Source organism: Botrytis byssoidea (genome assembly GCF_014898295.1).
Source record: "Botrytis byssoidea strain MUCL 94 chromosome Unknown BBYS_035, whole genome shotgun sequence".
Lineage (NCBI taxonomy): Eukaryota > Fungi > Ascomycota > Leotiomycetes > Helotiales > Sclerotiniaceae > Botrytis > Botrytis byssoidea.
Genome location: NW_024065876.1, coordinates 41,545 through 60,770, shown reverse-complemented (window position 1 = coordinate 60,770; position 19,226 = coordinate 41,545). Strand labels below are relative to the sequence as shown.

Sequence of the window (19,226 nt, the reverse complement as noted above, 5' to 3'; positions counted from 1 at the left end):
GGGTATTTATTAGACTGACATATCTAGCTATCTATCGTAGATTTTATGATATAGATATAGATGATAGGCTTATTAGTTCGATGTCTTCATAATACAATAATATAAATCTCACATATGATTACCCTTATGAAGTGATTAATCGGTAGAGTGAGTTGATTTCCAAACAGACATTATCAACCACGTACAGTACAGTTCAAACATCGTTATTGAAATAATAAAAGCTCCATCATATTGTAATCGCAAATAGATAGATATATCAAACTCAATTCCCTTGCAATCCAATGTCTCAAAAATTTCAATTCCTCCCTCGGCCCAAATCCTTGATGGAAACACAATACTGGCTGCGACTCAATTACCACGCTATGCAGTCTAAAATAATCGAGTACAATCTACTCGTCACCTCATCCGTAGCCGAGTCAGCCACTGTAATCCATCGTGCCGTCACGCGAATCATCCCATGATATCAACCTCATCAACTCCGTCCAATGTCCCATTATATCAATGGATACAATTATTTACAACTTCGCTGTCAATTTCTCCCCCTTGTGAATGCATGCTACGGCATCGCTAACCAATTCATCCACAACGGCCTTGGCACTCTTCTTCTCGTTCACAACGGCAGCCGCTTTACCCATCAAGAAAGGTCGTGCGTTGTCCATAGTCTCATCATCAATATCATCACCGAGAGTCTCGAAATCATGCTCAACTGGAATAACACCCTTGGATGTGAGTTCCTTGATCTCAGCAGCACGGTTCTCCTCCCAGTTCTGAATATAACTGTTGGTTCGTACTCGTAATGGTCTACCAGTGAAGATAATAGTTCGAACATTGTCATCATGGCCAGCGGTTCTCACAGCCTCTTGATGAGCCTTTGGTGCACCGGCCTCATCGGTCAAGATGAATCTGGTACCAACCCAAACGGCACTTGCGCCCAACATTAAAGCTGCGGCAACCGTTGCTCCGTTGAAAATACCTCCTGCGGCGACAACTTGAACAGGCTTTCCACTCATTGGACTGGTCTTTCCCTTGCAGAGTTCGACAACTGCTGGGATCAAGACAGTTGTAGGGACGTCTCCAGTGTGTCCACCACCCTCTCCACCTTGTGCGCAAATAATATCAACACCGAGGTCGAGGCATTTCTTAACATGTTTTGGATGTCCGATCATGTTGGCATAGAGAATACCAGCTTTGTGTAATCGTTCAACGACATGTTTTGGTGGCACACCGACGGCGGAAACAAAGAGTTTGGCACCGCTCTCGATGATAATGGTAATGAGCTCGTCTAATTTTCCCTTGGTATAATCGTAGCTATAAAAAAACTATGTCAGCGACTATGTAATGATTGGAGGAGGAGGCTATGGCAGAGAAATTGGTGGCAAAGGAGAAGGAAAGGAATGTAACTCAGACTTACTTTGTTTTTCTCGCAGATCCTCCAACTTGTGGAAGTAAGAGATCAACACCAAAAGGAGCGTTTTGATCGTCCAAAAATGACTTGAGTTCCGCGATTTGCTCTCTTAACATATCTGGAGTGTATCCGATACCTCCTAGAACACCGAGACCGCCGGCATTTGTTACAGCAGCTGCGAGTTTAGGTCCGGCAGCAACGTTCATTCCAGCGAGGATGATAGGATGGTTGATCTTAAGAAGATCAGTGACCGTTGTGCGGAGTTGTTCTATAGGAGGCTAGTCAGTTGTTGATTCCTTCTATTTGGCATTGTTTTCTAGTCGGCATGTGATGGCTGGTTACTTACGTTTAGAGGCCATGGTTGCTATATTCTGGTTTATAATGATATGGCTCTGTGTAATATATTATAAGATGAAGATATAAGATTTGAGAAACAATCAATCAATAATGAAGAGTAATATGTTGTGAAAGAAGAACAGGTGGATTATTTGAGGAGATTCTTACAGACCTCGGAACACTTGATCCTCAAAAAAGAAAGGATTCATCTGGGGTAAAAGCCCGGTGTAATAAAAAGATGCCTCGGTTTGTCTGTTAGCGTCGGGTTAGCCTTTTCTTGGACCTGCATGCATGCACGTGCGATGTTTCCAGTATGCGCCATGTTATAGAATGGAAACGGAATTGAATGTATGGATGGAACTGTCACTTCTATGTTTAAACTGATGTTGGTCTACACAATCTTCAAGCATGAAGATTCAACATGTATCTCCTATTAATGCCTGGTGTCCTCCGTGTACACCTGCAGGTTATAAGATTCTCGGCTCAAGAATGAATATCATGGTGATCACAATATATTATCCTTAGAACTTTCATAATGCGCCGTGGTCCGCGAATACGGTAACCCATTCGACCACTATCAACAAAGCTGCTTTCAAACTTCAAGTTTCTTCATTTGAATTGATCATCTGTATCTTCAAGGAAGAAAGAATACTACACCGATGAGGGGCTCTCTATTATCATCCGTGGTGAGGCGGAGTGTGAATTTACCACGACCGTTTGTCCAAAGACCTTTCCAGGCAGTTTGTAAAGTCAAGAGCTCCGCATCTTTGACATCTCGAAGCTATAGTTCCGACAGTGCAGTCTCATCACCACTTCCCTGGACTCAACATCCTCTTAATACCAATTCACCTAGTGAAAATGATGTGACACAGCTTTCCAAATCTCAAAGTCAACCTCGACTTGCATACATTGCATTGGGTAGTAACCTTGGTGATCGAGTGGGATGGATCGAAATGGCTTGCAACAAAATGTCGGAGAGAGGCATCAAAGTCAAGAGAACGAGTGGGTTATGGGAAACTGAACCTATGTACGTTCTTGATCAAGAGAATTTTATAAATGGTGCTTGTGAGGTGAGTTCTACTTTCGCAATGACTTGGTATCAATCTATACCACGTGATTATGCATATTGTACTTTTGGGATTGTACATGTCTACCAAGTTTGAAAGGTAATCTTCATGATTGCGGTTATTGAGAAGCTGCACTTCTGAATGTCAATTCCAAGGTTAGATGATACAGGTTCATCAAAACCCCAAAGATTTCAAGAAATTTAGCTAATACGGATCCATAGGTAGAAACAACCTTGGAACCGATTGCTCTATTAAATGAACTTCAAGCTATTGAGAATGAGATGGGTCGAATGAAGATTATTGACAAAGGTCCAAGAAATATTGACCTTGATATTCTACTTTACGAGAACGAGGTTGTAGATCACCCAAGGTTACAAATACCTCATCCTGGGATGGTTGAGCGGGAGTTTGTTTTGAGACCACTGGCGGAGTAATTTCAGGCTCTTAATTCTGTTGACCAACTGTCGCTGATATAGTTGTAGGCTTATTCCTGGACAACCTTTGAATCCGAAAACTCCATGGAAGTTTACCCAGGATTATCTAAATGAATTGCCGCCATCCCCAACCCCTTTATCTACCACAACCCCATTACATCCATCGATTGGTTCATTGCATGCTCTTAAAAGGAATCGCCAAACCCATGTAATGGCAATTCTGAATATGACACCCGATTCTTTCTCCGATGGGGGCAAAAATCTCAATGAGAGATATTTTCTACGAGCCAAATCCTCACAACTGATTGGATTCGGAGCAACTATCATTGATATTGGTGGTCAATCAACCGCACCAGGTGCTCCTGAAGTATCTTCTGAGGTAGAAATAAGTCGCGTTCTACCGGCTATCCAAGAGATTAGGAATACCAAATCGCCCAAGAACGTAGCAATTAGTATCGATACTTATAGGGCATCTGTAGCTAGGGCTGCTGTTGAAGCAGGTGCGGATATCATTAATGATGTCTCTTCAGGTCAACTTGATCCTGACATGCTATCTACCATGGCCCAACTTGGAAAGACCGTATGTCTTATGCACATGAGAGGAACGCCAGCAACTATGACGACTCTTACAGACTATGAGCCTGAGGGCCTCATTCCAACCATTGGAAAAGAGCTACTAGAGCGAGTAGCAGAAGCGGAGGCTGCCGGTATTCGGCGATGGCGTATAATTCTAGATCCCGGAATTGGATTTGCGAAAACACAAGATCAGAACCTCGAAATACTTCGTCGGATGGATGAATTGCGTGATTGGCCCGGCCTACAAGGCCTGCCGTGGTTGATAGGAGCCAGTCGAAAGAAGTTCATTGGCAAAATCACAGGAGTCGATAGCCCGAGCGAAAGAGACTGGGGTACTGCGGCGACAGTGACTGCAGCGATTCAAGGTGGAGCTGACATCGTGAGAGTACATTCTGTAGGGAAGTTAGCTAGGGTGGCTAAGATGTCGGATGCCATATATAGAGTTTGAATATGCATTCCTTACCCTCAAGATGTTGCCCAAAACACGAAATTCCTGAAGTCTAGCTTCGGTGCCACGTGATGGTTACGTAGGTGAAGATGCTGCTCGCTCGCCATGAATCTATAATCCCTCTATTACAACTCGCCAAGACTGAGTCTGCCAAACCCCTTTCTCATAGCTTCTAGAGAAAGAATCAATGATATTACTTGTGGCTGTTCAGTCATTTTTGAGAGATATGTTTGGAGAGGAAGACGATGAAAACTACATACTTGCTTTCAAACTGCTACCCATATCTGAACACGGCTTCCGAGGTTACCACATCAATCTCATACCTCAAATACAGGCGCGATATTATTTTGGTCATGGTCGTAGTGGCTCGTTTTGTTGCAAGTCCTAAGTGTGTCCTTGTCAAAGCCCAAGTTTTTGTATGATTGCCTAGGAATATCTGTGATGAAATCATGTTCTATTTTGTTGAATTGTTGTCGGATGCTTCTCGACTTAATATGTTTGTGCCTCATATTCTCTCTTCATCTCGCTCTTTTGAAAATACAACTCAAAACAAGCAATGCATTTCATCCAGGCTTGAAGAAGGGAAAGATTCTGATTTCTTTTGAGCTTTAGAACGGGTGCCACCGAAACTACATTCCGTGCCAAAAATATTCGGCAACCCAAATTCCTATTCCCATTCCCATTTCCGATCTCAAACCCTCTAGTGAGCCTCAAAGTATACATAGATAGCTAGGTATGACTCGATGCTGTGGAGCTAAAATCCTACCTTCGTCTTTTTCATATAGGCCGCAGAGACATCATTAGGTCCCGCTGTAGCGATTAACGGTGATACTCATACATCCCGTTCTTACGCGTAGCTCTTCAGATTACCATCTATCAATATATTCATAAAAGATTATGGAAAGTACGTTAAGGGGAATACTGGAGAATTCGGATCTTAGCCAAGACTGCCTAAGTTACTCGGGTTGTGCAACGTAGCAAAATTCAAGCTAGCAGTGTTTATTTTGGGGTATTGGCATGGAATCCGCTGCTGCGGTAGTTTTCTTACTGCTTTTGTTGCATTTTCACGGAGTCTCTTGGGACGGAATAGATGTATGATGGGAATTGACCTCAAAAGTGATATTTATTACTCATGTTCGAGGTTGACTCTCTTGGGAGCGTTATTCTCAACTTAGATTTATCATCCTAACTTAGAACTCTAGGCCCTGGAAGAATGTTCTCTCAAGCACGATTTTCCTTGTTGACACATCAGAAATATAAGTAAACATTGAATAGAAACACCATCAATTTAGGCTTAAATGAACTCGAATGAGTACGCAAAGGCTGTTGAAGTCTTGATTGCCAATACCAAGAACCCAACTTGACTCATCCGAACTTTTGCTATTGATGATGGTGACATCGATATGTGTCGCGAAAGCAGTGTTAATTCTCAAGTCACCTCAAACTCTAGCACAACCTCAGCATTAGATGACGGCATCGAAATCACGGAAGGCAGTGAAGTTGAAGATGATCAAGAAAAAGAACATGTGCATTTTGGAACTAGCTAGAAGGAAAAATAGTGTCAATTTCCCTTTTCCCCAATCACCTACCACCCACAAAAGTCTTAAATCCTATCTCCCTCTCCCAAACCTGCCGGTCTCCCTCCTGTGACCTCGCTATGCACCTCATACTCCCCACTATATTCCGGGAATCCTCCTTGTGCACACCTCATCTCCGTACTCACAACACTAATCTTAAGTCCCTCAACACTTCCCCTGTCAATCTCAGTCCCATCAGCTAGCGTAACTCTCCAGTGGAGATTTTGTCTCAGATACGGAATGACGTTCTCGGTTTCGAGAGATCCGAGATCGCCATTCTTGTACAGTTTGAGGAGGATGGGGGTTAAGGGGACGGTGCCGGAAATCATCAGGGAGCGTGCTTCGTCCTTGATGCATTTTCCGCAGCCGGTGGTTTCGGGATTCTTGCCAAAGGAAGAAAAGGTGCCGATGGTGGATTGTTCGGTTGCCTGGGAGTTTGGTTAGTAAGACAGGATGGAGAAATTTGTGAGAGGGAAATGAGAGGAGAAATAGACAAGCACTTGCCCAAGTTGTAGGATCGGAATTGAAATCTCCGAGGAAGATTCGGACGCGATAGGTTTGGCGAAGAATATGCTTGGGAGCACGGATATTGGCAATGTATTCGCGGTATTTGATTGGTCCCGCGGTTGCAGGAGCTTTAGATGCTTGAAATGCTGTTAGACAATTTCTACATGAGCAAAGCATTGAGAAAGGATCTTACATTTTCCAATCTCAGACTCAAAATCGTCTCCACCTCGAACAGCGTCCCCGGGCTTAGGCTTCGCCTTGGCGGAACTATGAAGAAGGTTTGACAAAAACTTATGTCCGTGAGAAGATGAAGCAGCACCATCACCAATAGGTTTCTGAGCTGTATCGATGCTGTCTGCAACAACCTTTTCGGCCTGAGTAGAAATTTGTACAGGTGCAGCAGCAGTTTGTACGCCCATCAATTGCATGAATTGGTTACTAGTAGCACCATACAATGTCTGCACTGCGGCGAGAACACTTGTTTGATATTGCTGGATAGTAGGATATTTCCATTGTTGAGTCTCTGGGTAGGCGTAGTTGAATGTGGCTGTGCTACGCACGCCATCGGAAGTCCAGTAGGATTTTCCAGTGGCATCGTTAAATGGCGTCAAGGGGGTAGTGCTGGTTTCTTGACTGCCGCTTTGGATAGAAAAAGTTCCATCGCCAGAAGGTTTGTTGATTGCATAGCTGTTGGGGTTCAAAGCTTGCCAGATGGCAAATTGTCGATCAACATTGCTGGTGTATGTCAATACTCGAAGTGATTTTAGCATTGATAGTAGAAGAAGAATCATGACTTACGTATGATGTAACCAAAATAATGGATCGAAAGCTGCGTAATCAGGATCGCCCATCTGTCCATTCCCGCCCGTTTCACTATGAAGACTATTGTGTACATCCTCGATACTACCGTATGTCCCCGGAGCATTGTTCGATGCCCATTGGTGATTGCTAAACGCATCGAACTGCTTATAATTGGGATCTCTCATGATTAAATAAACATTGCTCTGGTAAGAATCAAATTGTGATTCCATAGCGTCAAAGACCTGTTGCTCTTGAGATTTGGCGGTTGCACTTCCATTGGTTGGATATCGAAGAGTGGTTGGCCATCGTGATTCCTAGAGATGTCAATGCTGCTGTAATACGCTGAAGCTTAAGGATGATTGTTCATACCGGAGCACTAGGAAAGTCACCCTTTAAAGGATTCAAAGGATTGAATTTGTAGGAATAGAGGGGGTTATTGATTTGAACTGGTTTATTATTTGAGGTTGGAGTGATGATTTGGATCAATGGTTGTCCAACGGCAGTAGGTAGGTACTTGTCACCAGCGGGTGGTGTAGCAGCCCAGTCCCAGTATGGCATACGGAAAGTCAACGCAGCTTGTTGATAACGGGTCTTTGTGGAAGCGGGGAATGTAGCAGCAATATTTTTTATGATTTGATACAGGTATTGCTGTGTATATGTGAATATTGAGTAGAAGAACGAGTAAAGTTGCACCCACCTCAAACAACGCAAGGTATGGACGATGCCATGGTGCAAAGAGAATGGAGCTGTGGGTACAGTAGCCCTGCCATCCAGCCGGGTTATCTCCTTGTACTCCACCCCAGGGACGATAGGGGCGTCCATGAATACCTTGAAAAGTCAGAAAGGTACACATGTACAGCGAACCATGCTCCAGAAGACATACCCGCAATTCCATACCATGATAGATCTGACTTTTGGTCCAGTTGTTGAAAAGCCTGAAGACCAAGTATGTAAAGCGTCCATTGATCAGGAAAGTTGCGTTGGAGATCACGAATCTCACGCCTCAAAGGAACAGATCCTGAGAATTTTAGCAAAATGAACATCACACGAAAGTGTAGCCTTACCGTCAGCAGGAGCAGGAGAAGGTCTTGGGGGCCCGGTGATAGGGTAGTTAAGTGCCGGAATGGTAGCCATGATTGCCAAGTACTGCGTGTGCACTTTCTTATGTGAGCCGTGTAAACGCCTAGCTATCAAAATGAGATAGAATGAGAAAGTTTGAGTGATTTAAATGACAAAGAGGGATATCAAGAGTATATAACTATGTTTGAATGCTGTGTTGGCCATAACTAGATAAAGGCGCGTTGGGGCGTAGTTTCCAAATAAGTCATTGTATACGGCTGTCTACATGAGAAAAGCTACCAAAAGTTACGCCAAGACAATCACGAGAATTCAGCTAAATGAAGGAAACATAATTCACGAATCACAATTGCGTAAGTGAGAGTTTGTGCATATGGCAGTGTAACGGCTTGATGCGTATACCGTGATGTTCGTATGCATATCCAGTACATCTTTGGCAATAGACGATGGCTTGATGTCGGTCAGAAATATTATGACTCCACATTTATCTCAATGGTCACGTTGGTGCTTTATGTCTCGGTGGAGTCAAAGCCATAAGCATTCAGATGCAGCCTTGTAAGATGTTCGGGCAGAGACAGATGATAGAAGTTACACGGTCGTATTATATTGCAATATGCGGCCCCTGCATTAACCCCGCATTGGGGAGCCTCAGCCGCATTCCACTCACCGACTGAACGTTCAAAACAAATTCAACAAGCAAGTTAAAATTTTTCCTGAAGGAACGCAAATGTAGTTCAGTGAGCCTATTGAAAAAATAGCGAGAATAAGACGCCGCTCGATAAATGAGTGTAGGCCATTAAGCGAGACGGTTTTAGGGACGCACGAATGGCAACAGGCCGAACTTCCTGTGCACAAATCCGAACTTCACTACGAAGTTAGTGATTTGTGGGGTCAATGCATAAGAGTTGTTATGGGGTGGAGCGGCCAAGAAAAGTCAAGAAACACGTAAGATAAAATGCTTGGGCAGAAGCTGAATTGTACACAAATTTTATGCATTCCATTTTATGTATACCAAAGATAACAAAGGAAAAATGAGAACGAAGAAAAGTATATCTGCACCCCTCAAAGGTAACCCCCGCAATTAAAGCAACATCATGCCGCCAATCATGCTGACAAGCGTCACTGCAACAACCCCGAAAGCTCTCATGTCAACCTCAGCGTTTCTTCCACCTGCACTAGAGGAAGAAGATGTAGAGCTCGACAAACCAGCAGAAGCAGTGTACGTGACAGCACCAGAACCTGCGGTTGCAGTACCTTGAGATTCGTTTTCAGTATCACCTGCCTCTTGAGATCCAGCTCCATCCAAACCAGGTCCAGTACCCGCGCCTTCAGTCATGTATTTCTTAGCAGGAGTAGGCATGGCTGGAAGCGCGTCACCAGAGACATCCCAATCAGAACTTTCGGTTGGACAAGTGCTTGCAGATCCAGTAGTAGTAACGGCTCCACCGGCACCTGTTGGGGAAGTAGTGTTTGCGTATGCTTCCTTGAGGTACGTGTATTGTTCAGTGGTGGAGACGGTTCCATCGGTGATATCCACGAGACCATATCCGTTACCCTCGTTAGAATACTCGTATACAAGACCTCCAGAGAATACGGCAGTCATTTCAGTGCTGTATAAAGCGGCTATTTCGGTGAACTTTCTGGTATTGGTAATGCAACCAAACTCGGACATGCTTTGAGAGTTGTCAGACTTTTAAATTTACAAGTATAAGAAAAGGTTAAATCGATAGACTTACAAGAGAGGAATACTGTAGCCAGTGTAGTTTTTGATGAGAGTATCCCAGCCGGATGTGGTCATAGAAGAAGGATCGCACCATGAATAGTCATTGATTGCGTAGAAGTCGGATCGCTCATCATCAGTGCCGCAATTCAAGTACTCGGCAAGTATATACTGGTTAGAAGCCACGTCTGCAGCTGAGTAACCGACAGGAATGGATCGGTAACCCCGGCTACCAATGTATTCCTTCATGTCTCGAACAATAGCTTTGACATATGGAGCACAATTGGTGTTGTTCACATCGTTGATAACTTCATTGCCGGAGAGGAATGCAAGAGTGTTGGTGTAATTCGCGAACTTGTCAATAGTGGCAAAAATGGATTGAAGGTAAACACTGTTGTACGATTCTTTGGGTTCGTTTCTGTTGAGAGAGTATAGAGGAGTATCGGTATCGAGGACAAGATAGATACCAGCATCAGCGAGGTACCCCATACATTCGTCGTGGTCCGCAGTATTGTCGACAGCGTAAACTCTGATTGTATTGATTCCTAGTTCTTTAAAATACTCGACATCTCTCTTGCATGCAGTTGCATTAGCAATTGGATCGGAAGTAGTACCAGCTCCTCCACCTGTTTTCGAAGATTAGCCATCAAACCTTTGTGAAGACATCAATAGTTTTACCTGGCTGATAGTCGACACCACGAATATAGAAACGATCGCTACCCTTGTAGAAAGCTGAAAACAGTCAATATTAAGGCCACAAAGTAATCTTTGAAAGCCATACCATTTCCCGAAATCGTAACAGCCTCAACACTTGCAGTAGATGAAGCTCTTGCTGCCAACACAGGAGTACCAGTAGCTGCAGTCATGCCAAAGGAGGCAACAGAGGCAAAAAGCCCAAATATCGTACTTTGCCTCATCTTGTAAAATAAAACTCAGATTGAAGAAAAAAGTAGAAAAGTTGAGAAACGATCAATGATTTTTACAAAGGCTAATAATGAAAAAAAGAGGTATATTGAGGGTAGTGAGTGTGGTTGATATAAGATTCAGCCTTACAGATGCCAAGAAATGGATCTATAAGTAACGAATGTAATAAAAGCGAGAGACTGGAAACACTCGACAAGGAGAAGAGGGAGCAAAGGAAACAGTAAGTATGAAGAGGAGAGAAATAGAAAAGAAGTTGCTTTGAAAGGCGTGGCAGGTCGGACTTATCTTGTTTAAAATGTTATTCTCCACATAAGGAATAACTTCTTATGTTCCAACTTCCAACCAGTGAACCTTCGTATTATTACGCGTCTCATCCCTCACGGTCCCGAAACGGTACATCGACCCATTCTTTTGGCCATCCCCAAGCGGTACCATAAATAGAGATTCACTAGCCGACCCACCGTAATTCTCGAGGCTATGTCAATTCACGTGATTAGCTATCACTTCAATTGGGAAAGACATGGCGAGCTAATTTCCAAGAGATGAAGATTTCCAGTTCATCAAAAGGCGTTAACTGGGTCTAACAATGCAATCATGTTTCATCGGAAGCGTATCGAAAGATCCCTCAAGGTTCGAAAGTGATTCGGTACTTCTAGACACAGTCCCTCCAAAGAAAACGCTTCCACGGTTAGACATCCAATCAAGAGATTTGGTGTTATATGTTGAAAGCATAGCATAGCCAAAGGGTCATTCCAGCTTAAAATTCTGAACTCCCGAACCACCTTGGAAATAAGAAGAATATTTGTAAAGTAGTAATGGGCGGTTCATTGTTATCAGCTCATAAAACAATCCGCTATGCCTGTAAAACGAATTGATGAGAACATGATACGAGATAATCTGTAGCTCGTAATTTGGCAGCTGTTTTTTTGTAAGACAATAATGTCATGGTTAGAATTCGGTTTCCAGGGCGGGGAATAAATGTAATCGACATTTGAGAACATTTAAGAGAGTTTAGTATTATGGGCCCATCGCTGCAAGGACCAATGTAGTTCAAAGTTGACTTTTCACAGGGAAATCTCCTGACATCGCCCCACAGATTCGTTGTAAGATAACACCCAAAAGAAATGCTGGAGTCAAACTACTCTGTGCGGCGAGTCAAAGATTCAATGAGACCCGATGCGTTAAATTCTGTCTTTCTATTTCTCCTATAGTATGACAAGATATTTACCAAAATTTAACGTATTGAGATGAAGTAATGTAAATACTTGTAGAAAGCCACAAGAAAAAATGCAGCAGTCCTCATACCTTCTGACAATCCATTTCCAGTATTTGGAAAATCATTGCGGATTATCATTTAGTCTAGACAACTCATATGAACCAGAATAGATTTGGTAAGGTTGCTAGTGGATCCATGAAAATACCTCGAGAAAAAGGAGAATTTGAGGGATGGATGATTAAGCTGACGCGTGTCATGGAAACTTAGGATCGACTTCGACTTCGACTTCCTTGTGCATACCTAGTATGGTAATTTGTCTTAATAAACTTTCACAATCTACTGAGATTGATATGAGATTGACATGGCATTGAGCTTATTCTTGCTGACAAGCCTGCCCAGTGTACTTATTGTGGACTATGGTGCATTGCATTGCCATCTATTCCATCTGACATGTATTCTAAGAACTCGTCTTCAATCAACCGGAGTTGACAAAGGATGCAAAAAGCGTTAATGGTCGAGGCCTGACGATTGTTCGAGTTTGAAACGCCGTGAATGGTGACCGGGCCTTGAGGTTGATTGGCATTTCTCGGACAACAGGATGATATGACGATAGGACATTCTCAATAGCCGTACGAGGCAGAACATTTTGAAAAGAGACTGCCTAAGACTTGGGATGCCGTCGAAAAGAATCTAATTGACCGATAGACTTTTATCCAGTTTCTTCATTCCATCGCTCGTAAGTCGCGAATTGCTAGATTTCAGTGCTTGCCGTAGCCATTCGTCCCATTTATCCTTCTGAATGATATTGCACGGAAACTGTAAAATTAGGATAAAGAGCATTGCTACATTCGAAAATAGTCACAGCAGCGACGACGAGGATCGTTCGAGTCCTCCAATGCGATCAAAAAGTGTATTTTGACCAGTATTTCAGAGAGAGCAACAAGAAGTAGAGAAGAGAAAGGTGGATTGTCGTTGAGATTTGTTTTATCCCTATACCAAATGCCAAGCAGCCAAGCATTTCAAAGCCGTACGGTACCTTTTTCTCTCCAAAAGTAATCAAATGGATTGCCAAACCCCAAGATCACGTGATCGTGATTTTTATTGATGAGCTAAATGCACCATACAGTTCTGGCACAACGGCCAAAATTGGCTTGTTTACGCTGCACCAAGCGAAGAGCTCCACGAATTTATTTAATGCAATGCAGACCGCTTTTATATCTTTGATATTAAAGTGAGATATATTACGATAACATGTTGTTATCATATCATCTTTGCGGGGGATCAACAAAATGTCCGTCTCAACCTTTAATCCTCTTGGGCGATCCCGAAGTCTTCGAACTTCGACAGCGTCAAGCAACTTGAGGCTTCCTTCAAGCTCCAACTCACAACCACCCTCTGGCCCCTCATACGTTGCTCTTTTCATAACCAATCTTCGACTTCTGGATCTAGATTTGCGAGATGACTGGCCAGATATCACGGCGGTGACATTCTCTACCAAGGATGCGCAACAGAATCAAAAGAAACGCATACAGAGCGTAGAGTGGGCACTATTTCAGCTATTTGCAATTTGGGATCCCGAAGAGACTCGAAATGTACACTACTGGCTCTCATTGTAATGAAACAAAACAGCTAACTCGTGTCTGTAGAAATTACAACCATTTTTCCCACCATTCGAACCTCTCCAGTCCCTCAATCTGCGCACCGCATTGTTTCGATGTCTCGATCAGGCCAAGAAGAATGGGGTCCTTGGACGAGATACTGTACTGAGGAAAACCATGCTGGACGAATGCAAGGGCGAAAGGCTGGAGGAAGTCTTGGCGGTATTCTCAAACGCTGTTCTGAAAAGGGTTGTTGAGGAAGACACCTCTGGACGATACGAAGCTCTTGCTCAACAACTGGCACTGGAGAACTTTTCATACACAGGAGAAAGGACAATACTATCCGCCTTGATATTAGCACACAAGAAATCTTTGGGCAAGCACATTGCTGAGAAGAACAATTTAAGAGCCAAATATAGCGAGTTTTCTGGAACACTTGAGCTCAATGATCAACAAACCCTAAAGCGACGGGAAGATCTCAACCATGAGATGGATAAAGAAGAAGGCAATACTGGATTATCCGATAGAGATCTAAGATCGTTGCAAAATACATTTCGCAAGAATTGGTCTGGTAGTAACGAGTGGCTGGAAACAATTCTTTACGGAGATAATAGGCCCAGTAGAGAGGGACTGTTGGCCAAGCGTTTTGATGAGCTTTGGGATCATATTGAGAATGGTACTGTTGCAGACATAGAAGGAAAGAATGATACCGGGCTTGTTAAACGGCTAGAAGCACGAGTGCAAAATCAAGAGAGCCGTTTGGCTAGATGGCAAGAATTTGGACGGACTTTGACTCGAAACGGTACCAAATCACCCACCAAAAAGGTGCAGACAGTTCCTGTCGAGGAGAAGGGTATCAAACTTGGCTTCAACGATCACCAGACATTGCAAATCGGGAAGTATTCTACAAAGGATTTCAGTTCCGTGAACGCCCCCATTCGAGATGAATATGCTCGTTTAATGGAATGGACTCGCAATGCGTTGAATGATGTATCTAAGCAAAAAGTGTTTTCCAAAGAAAGCATCATCCAAGGTGGCTCGATGAAAAGGTTCAGCCAGCCTTCTATTGATTCAACCAAAGAGTCAATGTCACCAAGTAATCAGGATGGGGACATATCTCCGTCAACCAAAGTATCTCCTGACCATTCGCCTGTCTCTGTGGGGATTCTTGATGAGGCTGCCGAGGTTTCGACTTCTCGTAGTCCCGACAATGAACCCATCATTACACCGCGTTCGAGGATATCCCACAGACCAATTCCCATTGGGTCTTCATCAATCATTAGGCCTAGACAGGCATCGGACGATCTCGGTGTCGCTAGCGAGAAACCATTTGAGGCCACAACTGTAAAACCGGCCATCAAAGATGACTATATATCTGCCACTCCAAGCGCTATGAAATCATCCCGTCGCCCCGTATCCTTTGACAAGGACCCAGAACGTGAAGTAGAAAGGACCTCATCTGAGACACCCGTATCAATCACAAGGAGACATACAATGATATCACAGTCAACTCTATCTCCTTCCAAATCGATTCAAGCCTCTGAAAACCCTCTTGGGCCTGTTCCGGAGCTCAGCCAAGCAGAGCAGATTTTAAATTCCATGTCAGCTGCATCACCGTCGCCGCAAAAGTTGAAACGCTCGTTGTCTTTAGCAGAACGTACCCGTCTTACCATGGCTCGTTCGAACCCACGATACTCGAAATCCAATCTCAACGATGATTTTGACGATTTGCCAGATATGGATCGCCTCACTCTAAATCCCAAGTCTAGAGCTACACCTGTTAAGTCTTCTGTAACGGAAGAAGAAAAACATGCGGACTTGATAGAGCGTACACGGCAGTCTATGGCAGGCTTTGAGGCAGCCCAAAAGAAGGCACAGTTAGAGCGAAGGCAAAGTATCAAAGACGAAAAGAGGAAACAGCGACAATCGCATTTTCCAAGGGTTGTTCAAGAGGAAGAAGATTCATTATCTCCAGCCACGCCAGCAATTGATCGAGAGGTATTGATGGATGGAAATGATGTCGATTACGCCAGTGTTTTCATGAGTAGACCGAGAATTGCTGTTAGTCCGACTCCAGCGAAGAATAGGATGATATCATCTATGATGGAAAGTGAGGATGATGAATTGGAGGATATGGATGAGGTTATGGAGATGGGTGTGGATGCGGATTACAAAAATGCTTTTATGAGTAGACCAAGGATCGCTTTGAGCCCGACGCCTGCTAGGAATAGGAGAATTATGGGTAATGATGTGCAAGAGGAAGGAGAAGCAGAAGCTGTAAACATGTGGCATGATCTTTGAGCAACATTGAGCAGCCACAATGTTTATGACGAAATCAACGAGTGGTGTTTTTGTATCACAACGGCTTATGATTAATGAGAAATGAAATTCGTTATGAACGCCACACCTTCCTATCTTGCTCAATTGAGATTCTAGTAGGGCTCAATAAATACTAACAATCTGCCACTGTTAAACTTATGCCCGTCTGAGTTTATTAGGATCGACCCAAGTTGATTGTTACGGCGATTGATTTGAGAGGGGCGAAGAATGATTTACACACCAAGAGAGCGAAATAAGTAGAACATTTCAACTGACACATATATGTTTTGAGCCACCAAATAGTGGTGAATTCATTCTTCACCTTCCACTTGATATCTGCAAAGACATAGTCTTCAATTCCCTCGGTCAGTATATGCAAGCTGTCCGCTGGCTCATTTCGCAACGTAGCAGGATTATTCACCACCCCCGACAACATGACGACGCTTCTCACATGGTGGCTATCAATGTGTATTTTCTACTTACCTATTGGCGTGCAGAAATTTCTTGTCGCTGTTCGTCATTCTACAACTTGTCTCATAGAGGCGGTAGTTGTGATAAGACTGATGGGAAGGCTTTATCCTTACGTGGCAGTCATGGTAGTCATGGTTTTAATATCGTGTAATTGGCGGTCCCAATATAATTGATTTTTGTTGGCTGGCTTCGACTTCAAACCTTGTATATCATTTACTGAGTCTCAAGTGTCCGAGTACCCGATTTCTCAAAATTCCATCGTCACAAATTATTTTCCTCAACTTTTTCCTCTTGATGCTGCTCGCGGCTTCAACATTTATGCGGATATGTTTACGGGGTTAACCAAGCAGAGCGCGCCATAACTCTCGAAATACCAGAGGAAATTTAACCTAAGTGTGAGCATATCGCAAGAGCAAGCAGTGTTTCGGCTGTAGGTATTGACGATTTGGAGCTTCCGACTAGGTCTCGAATTTGAGGTGTTACTGATACAAACTATACAATTTAAGAGATCTCAAAAATACATTCTAGATATCTCAAGAATACGATGAATGCCGGCTTGCAAAACGTTAAAATATGGCATTCTGATCCAATGTGAATTGATTCCTCTTCAAGTTTGTCTCATCAAGCTGTTGATTCTGCTCTTTCTGATAATTATGAACCATCTTTGAGGGTTTTATTGATCAAATTACGAACACTGGGGAAGAGAGATTCGCAGGCTGGCGCAGCGGTGTTGATTTCACCCTCGAGTCCGAATAATCTCCTTATTGATGACATTCGATATATATACTTTAATGAGACACCTTCTGTCATACCTATCCACCAGATTCGCCCAGAATACTTTAGTAAACTGCCTCACAACTGTTTCGACATCGAAAAAACAAAAAACCTCCCCTTGCAAGAATGGACTGCGTCTCTGGGGCCAGTGGTTTAATCTCTAGTTTTTTTTGGCTACATAACATTGTTGAAACAAGATTTAGTTTGAGCTCTTGTTAGAGCCATGATTCGTCGATTGTTATAACAACAGCCTCCCGTGAGGCAAACGGCAGGAATCATGTGTGACAATCCACCATCTCTCGTACAATCAAAAAAAGGAAGTAAGAATAGCTTTGCACATGTATCTTCACAGAGCTTGTAATAATTGGCGCAAGCTTTGTGCAGTTTTTATCGCGATGGGGGCAATCGTGGGAGGCAAATGATGGGTGTTGATGCGCAAGCGTGGAATTGGAAGTATAAGTTGTGCTCATTTTCCGACCACGAATGTTCAGGGACAGACCCTTTATCCGGAAAGACCTTGTTTGAGGACTTCCGAGGTATCAGCTGTCTGATTCAAACCACTTTGATCAATTTACCTTCCTTTCTTCTCGATTTAAACTTGGGTTAGAATCCTTCCTTCGACATGGCTAAACTATTCGACTGCTCGAAATGCTGCAAGAAAGAAGCCCATGACTACAAGGTGGTGGCATGCGATCAACTTTACCCACTGTACAATCAACAGATGTGCGACAACTGCTTCGAATTTACCGAACCTCCGCACGAAAGTAAAAATTGCACAGTAAGCGTTGGGAAAAGTTGTAGATCATGCGGCCACGCTGATTGCCCAAGGAACAAATGCCCTCGGCTGGGTGGGATGAAGCTTTATGAGATTGGGCAAGATATTGCAGATAGATTCACTCCCGACGCGCGAGATGCATGGTTAAGAAGAATATATGAACTCCAGTCCAATGCAGCATTAAGTGCAGCGTCTCAAGCTTCAGCTAACGCCGCTGGACCATCAAACCCTCTACCAGAGCCTGTTGATGATAACAGAACGATGGAAGAGAAACTTCAAAGCTCGTATGACGAAGAGTCTCAAAGCATCCCCAAAGCCGAGAGCCGAACTTGGGATCCATCTACTAAGATTCACGCGAACTTTTACAAGGTCGGTCTGAGCAGTGAGGCGCAGATCTTGAAGTACTCGGTTTGCCTTGGCAGAATAATTTCTTGCGGAAAGCCCGAAGAGTTCGTACCTACACGACCAGAAACCAAGCGCTATCTAATCACGCGGCTTCTCGAGGAAAACAAGGATCTATTCGAACCAATCAGCTGGGCTACCGACTACGACTCCTTTATTGTCTCTAATAAACCCCTTGGGAATCATGATTTGAGCACGATCGGATGCTCTATCTCAACACCACATACACGTAGCGGACCTGATGGTAACTCGATTCACATGGACTCTTCATTGTCATTCCTCGGATTGGTTAATGTCAAGGCCTTGATAGACCATGTCAAGTCTAAGAACACACCCCTCTACCACCCTGAAGAGGAATTGAAGTTCCTCAATATAATTTCTTGGAAGAAAGTTTATTCCCCTCAGTATGAAGGAGGTCGTGTGGGCAAGAAATTCTATCCACATAGCTTTGTGGCCGATGACGAGAGATGGATGTCTCAAAAACGAACAAACGAACAGACCGATCCTACCCTACGCTTCGAAGACAGGGTACCTCTGTATCAGATACATCGTGGTTTCTTCAGCTCAATGAGGCCTGGGCAGGGCTCAGTTTTGCTCAATGTCAATGTGATAACATCTGCGTTCTTTTCTTCCATAAATCTCGCCGAATGGATAAAATCAAACCCCAAAAATGGGGCGATCCTGAAAGACTTCTAAAGGGGATCCGTGTTGTTTTCGACATTCATGAAAAGAACAGGCAAAAGTCTTCAACATCAAAAGTATCGCGCAGCATAGTGTGTCAGAGACTAAGTTTATGAAA

General features: G+C 43.5%; 6 protein-coding genes across 6 annotated transcripts; 3 read left to right on the top strand and 3 right to left on the bottom strand.

The window, feature by feature from the left end:
* Positions 1-143: 143 nt before the first annotated feature.
* EAE97_011253 (uncharacterized protein) lies at positions 144-1,909 on the bottom strand. The gene is made up of 3 exons (XM_038881768.1): positions 1,752-1,909; positions 1,412-1,673; positions 144-1,308 (listed from the first exon to the last, which is right to left on the bottom strand). Exons 1-3 carry the CDS (start codon positions 1,762-1,764, stop codon positions 516-518), a joined length of 1,068 nt encoding a protein of 355 aa, XP_038727346.1. The 5' UTR covers positions 1,765-1,909; the 3' UTR covers positions 144-515.
* Positions 1,910-2,400: 491 nt separating this feature from the next.
* On the top strand, positions 2,401-4,266 carry EAE97_011252 (uncharacterized protein; the record flags this gene model as incomplete). The annotated part of the gene is made up of 3 exons (XM_038881767.1): positions 2,401-2,811; positions 3,030-3,238; positions 3,291-4,266. 3 exons carry the CDS (start codon positions 2,401-2,403, stop codon positions 4,264-4,266), a joined length of 1,596 nt encoding a protein of 531 aa, XP_038727345.1.
* A 1,603-nt stretch (positions 4,267-5,869) lies between these two features.
* On the bottom strand, positions 5,870-8,285 carry EAE97_011251 (uncharacterized protein; the record flags this gene model as incomplete). The annotated part of the gene is made up of 8 exons (XM_038881766.1): positions 5,870-6,271; positions 6,348-6,487; positions 6,544-7,085; positions 7,149-7,465; positions 7,521-7,799; positions 7,849-7,979; positions 8,035-8,169; positions 8,216-8,285. The coding sequence occupies 8 exons, from the start codon at positions 8,283-8,285 to the stop codon at positions 5,870-5,872; spliced, it is 2,016 nt and encodes a 671-aa protein (XP_038727344.1).
* An 877-nt stretch (positions 8,286-9,162) lies between these two features.
* On the bottom strand, positions 9,163-11,630 carry EAE97_011250 (uncharacterized protein). Its single transcript, XM_038881765.1, has 4 exons — positions 10,730-11,630; positions 10,627-10,680; positions 9,965-10,574; positions 9,163-9,901 (listed from the first exon to the last, which is right to left on the bottom strand). Exons 1-4 carry the CDS (start codon positions 10,863-10,865, stop codon positions 9,310-9,312), a joined length of 1,392 nt encoding a protein of 463 aa, XP_038727343.1. The 5' UTR covers positions 10,866-11,630; the 3' UTR covers positions 9,163-9,309.
* Positions 11,631-13,246: 1,616 nt separating this feature from the next.
* EAE97_011249 (uncharacterized protein) lies at positions 13,247-17,022 on the top strand. The gene is made up of 2 exons (XM_038881764.1): positions 13,247-13,680; positions 13,735-17,022. Exons 1-2 carry the CDS (start codon positions 13,378-13,380, stop codon positions 15,985-15,987), a joined length of 2,556 nt encoding a protein of 851 aa, XP_038727342.1. The 5' UTR covers positions 13,247-13,377; the 3' UTR covers positions 15,988-17,022.
* An 850-nt stretch (positions 17,023-17,872) lies between these two features.
* On the top strand, positions 17,873-19,123 carry EAE97_011248 (uncharacterized protein; the record flags this gene model as incomplete). The annotated part of the gene is made up of 1 exon (XM_038881763.1): positions 17,873-19,123. One exon carries the CDS (start codon positions 17,873-17,875, stop codon positions 19,121-19,123), a length of 1,251 nt encoding a protein of 416 aa, XP_038727341.1.
* Between the last annotated feature and the right edge of the window lie 103 nt (positions 19,124-19,226).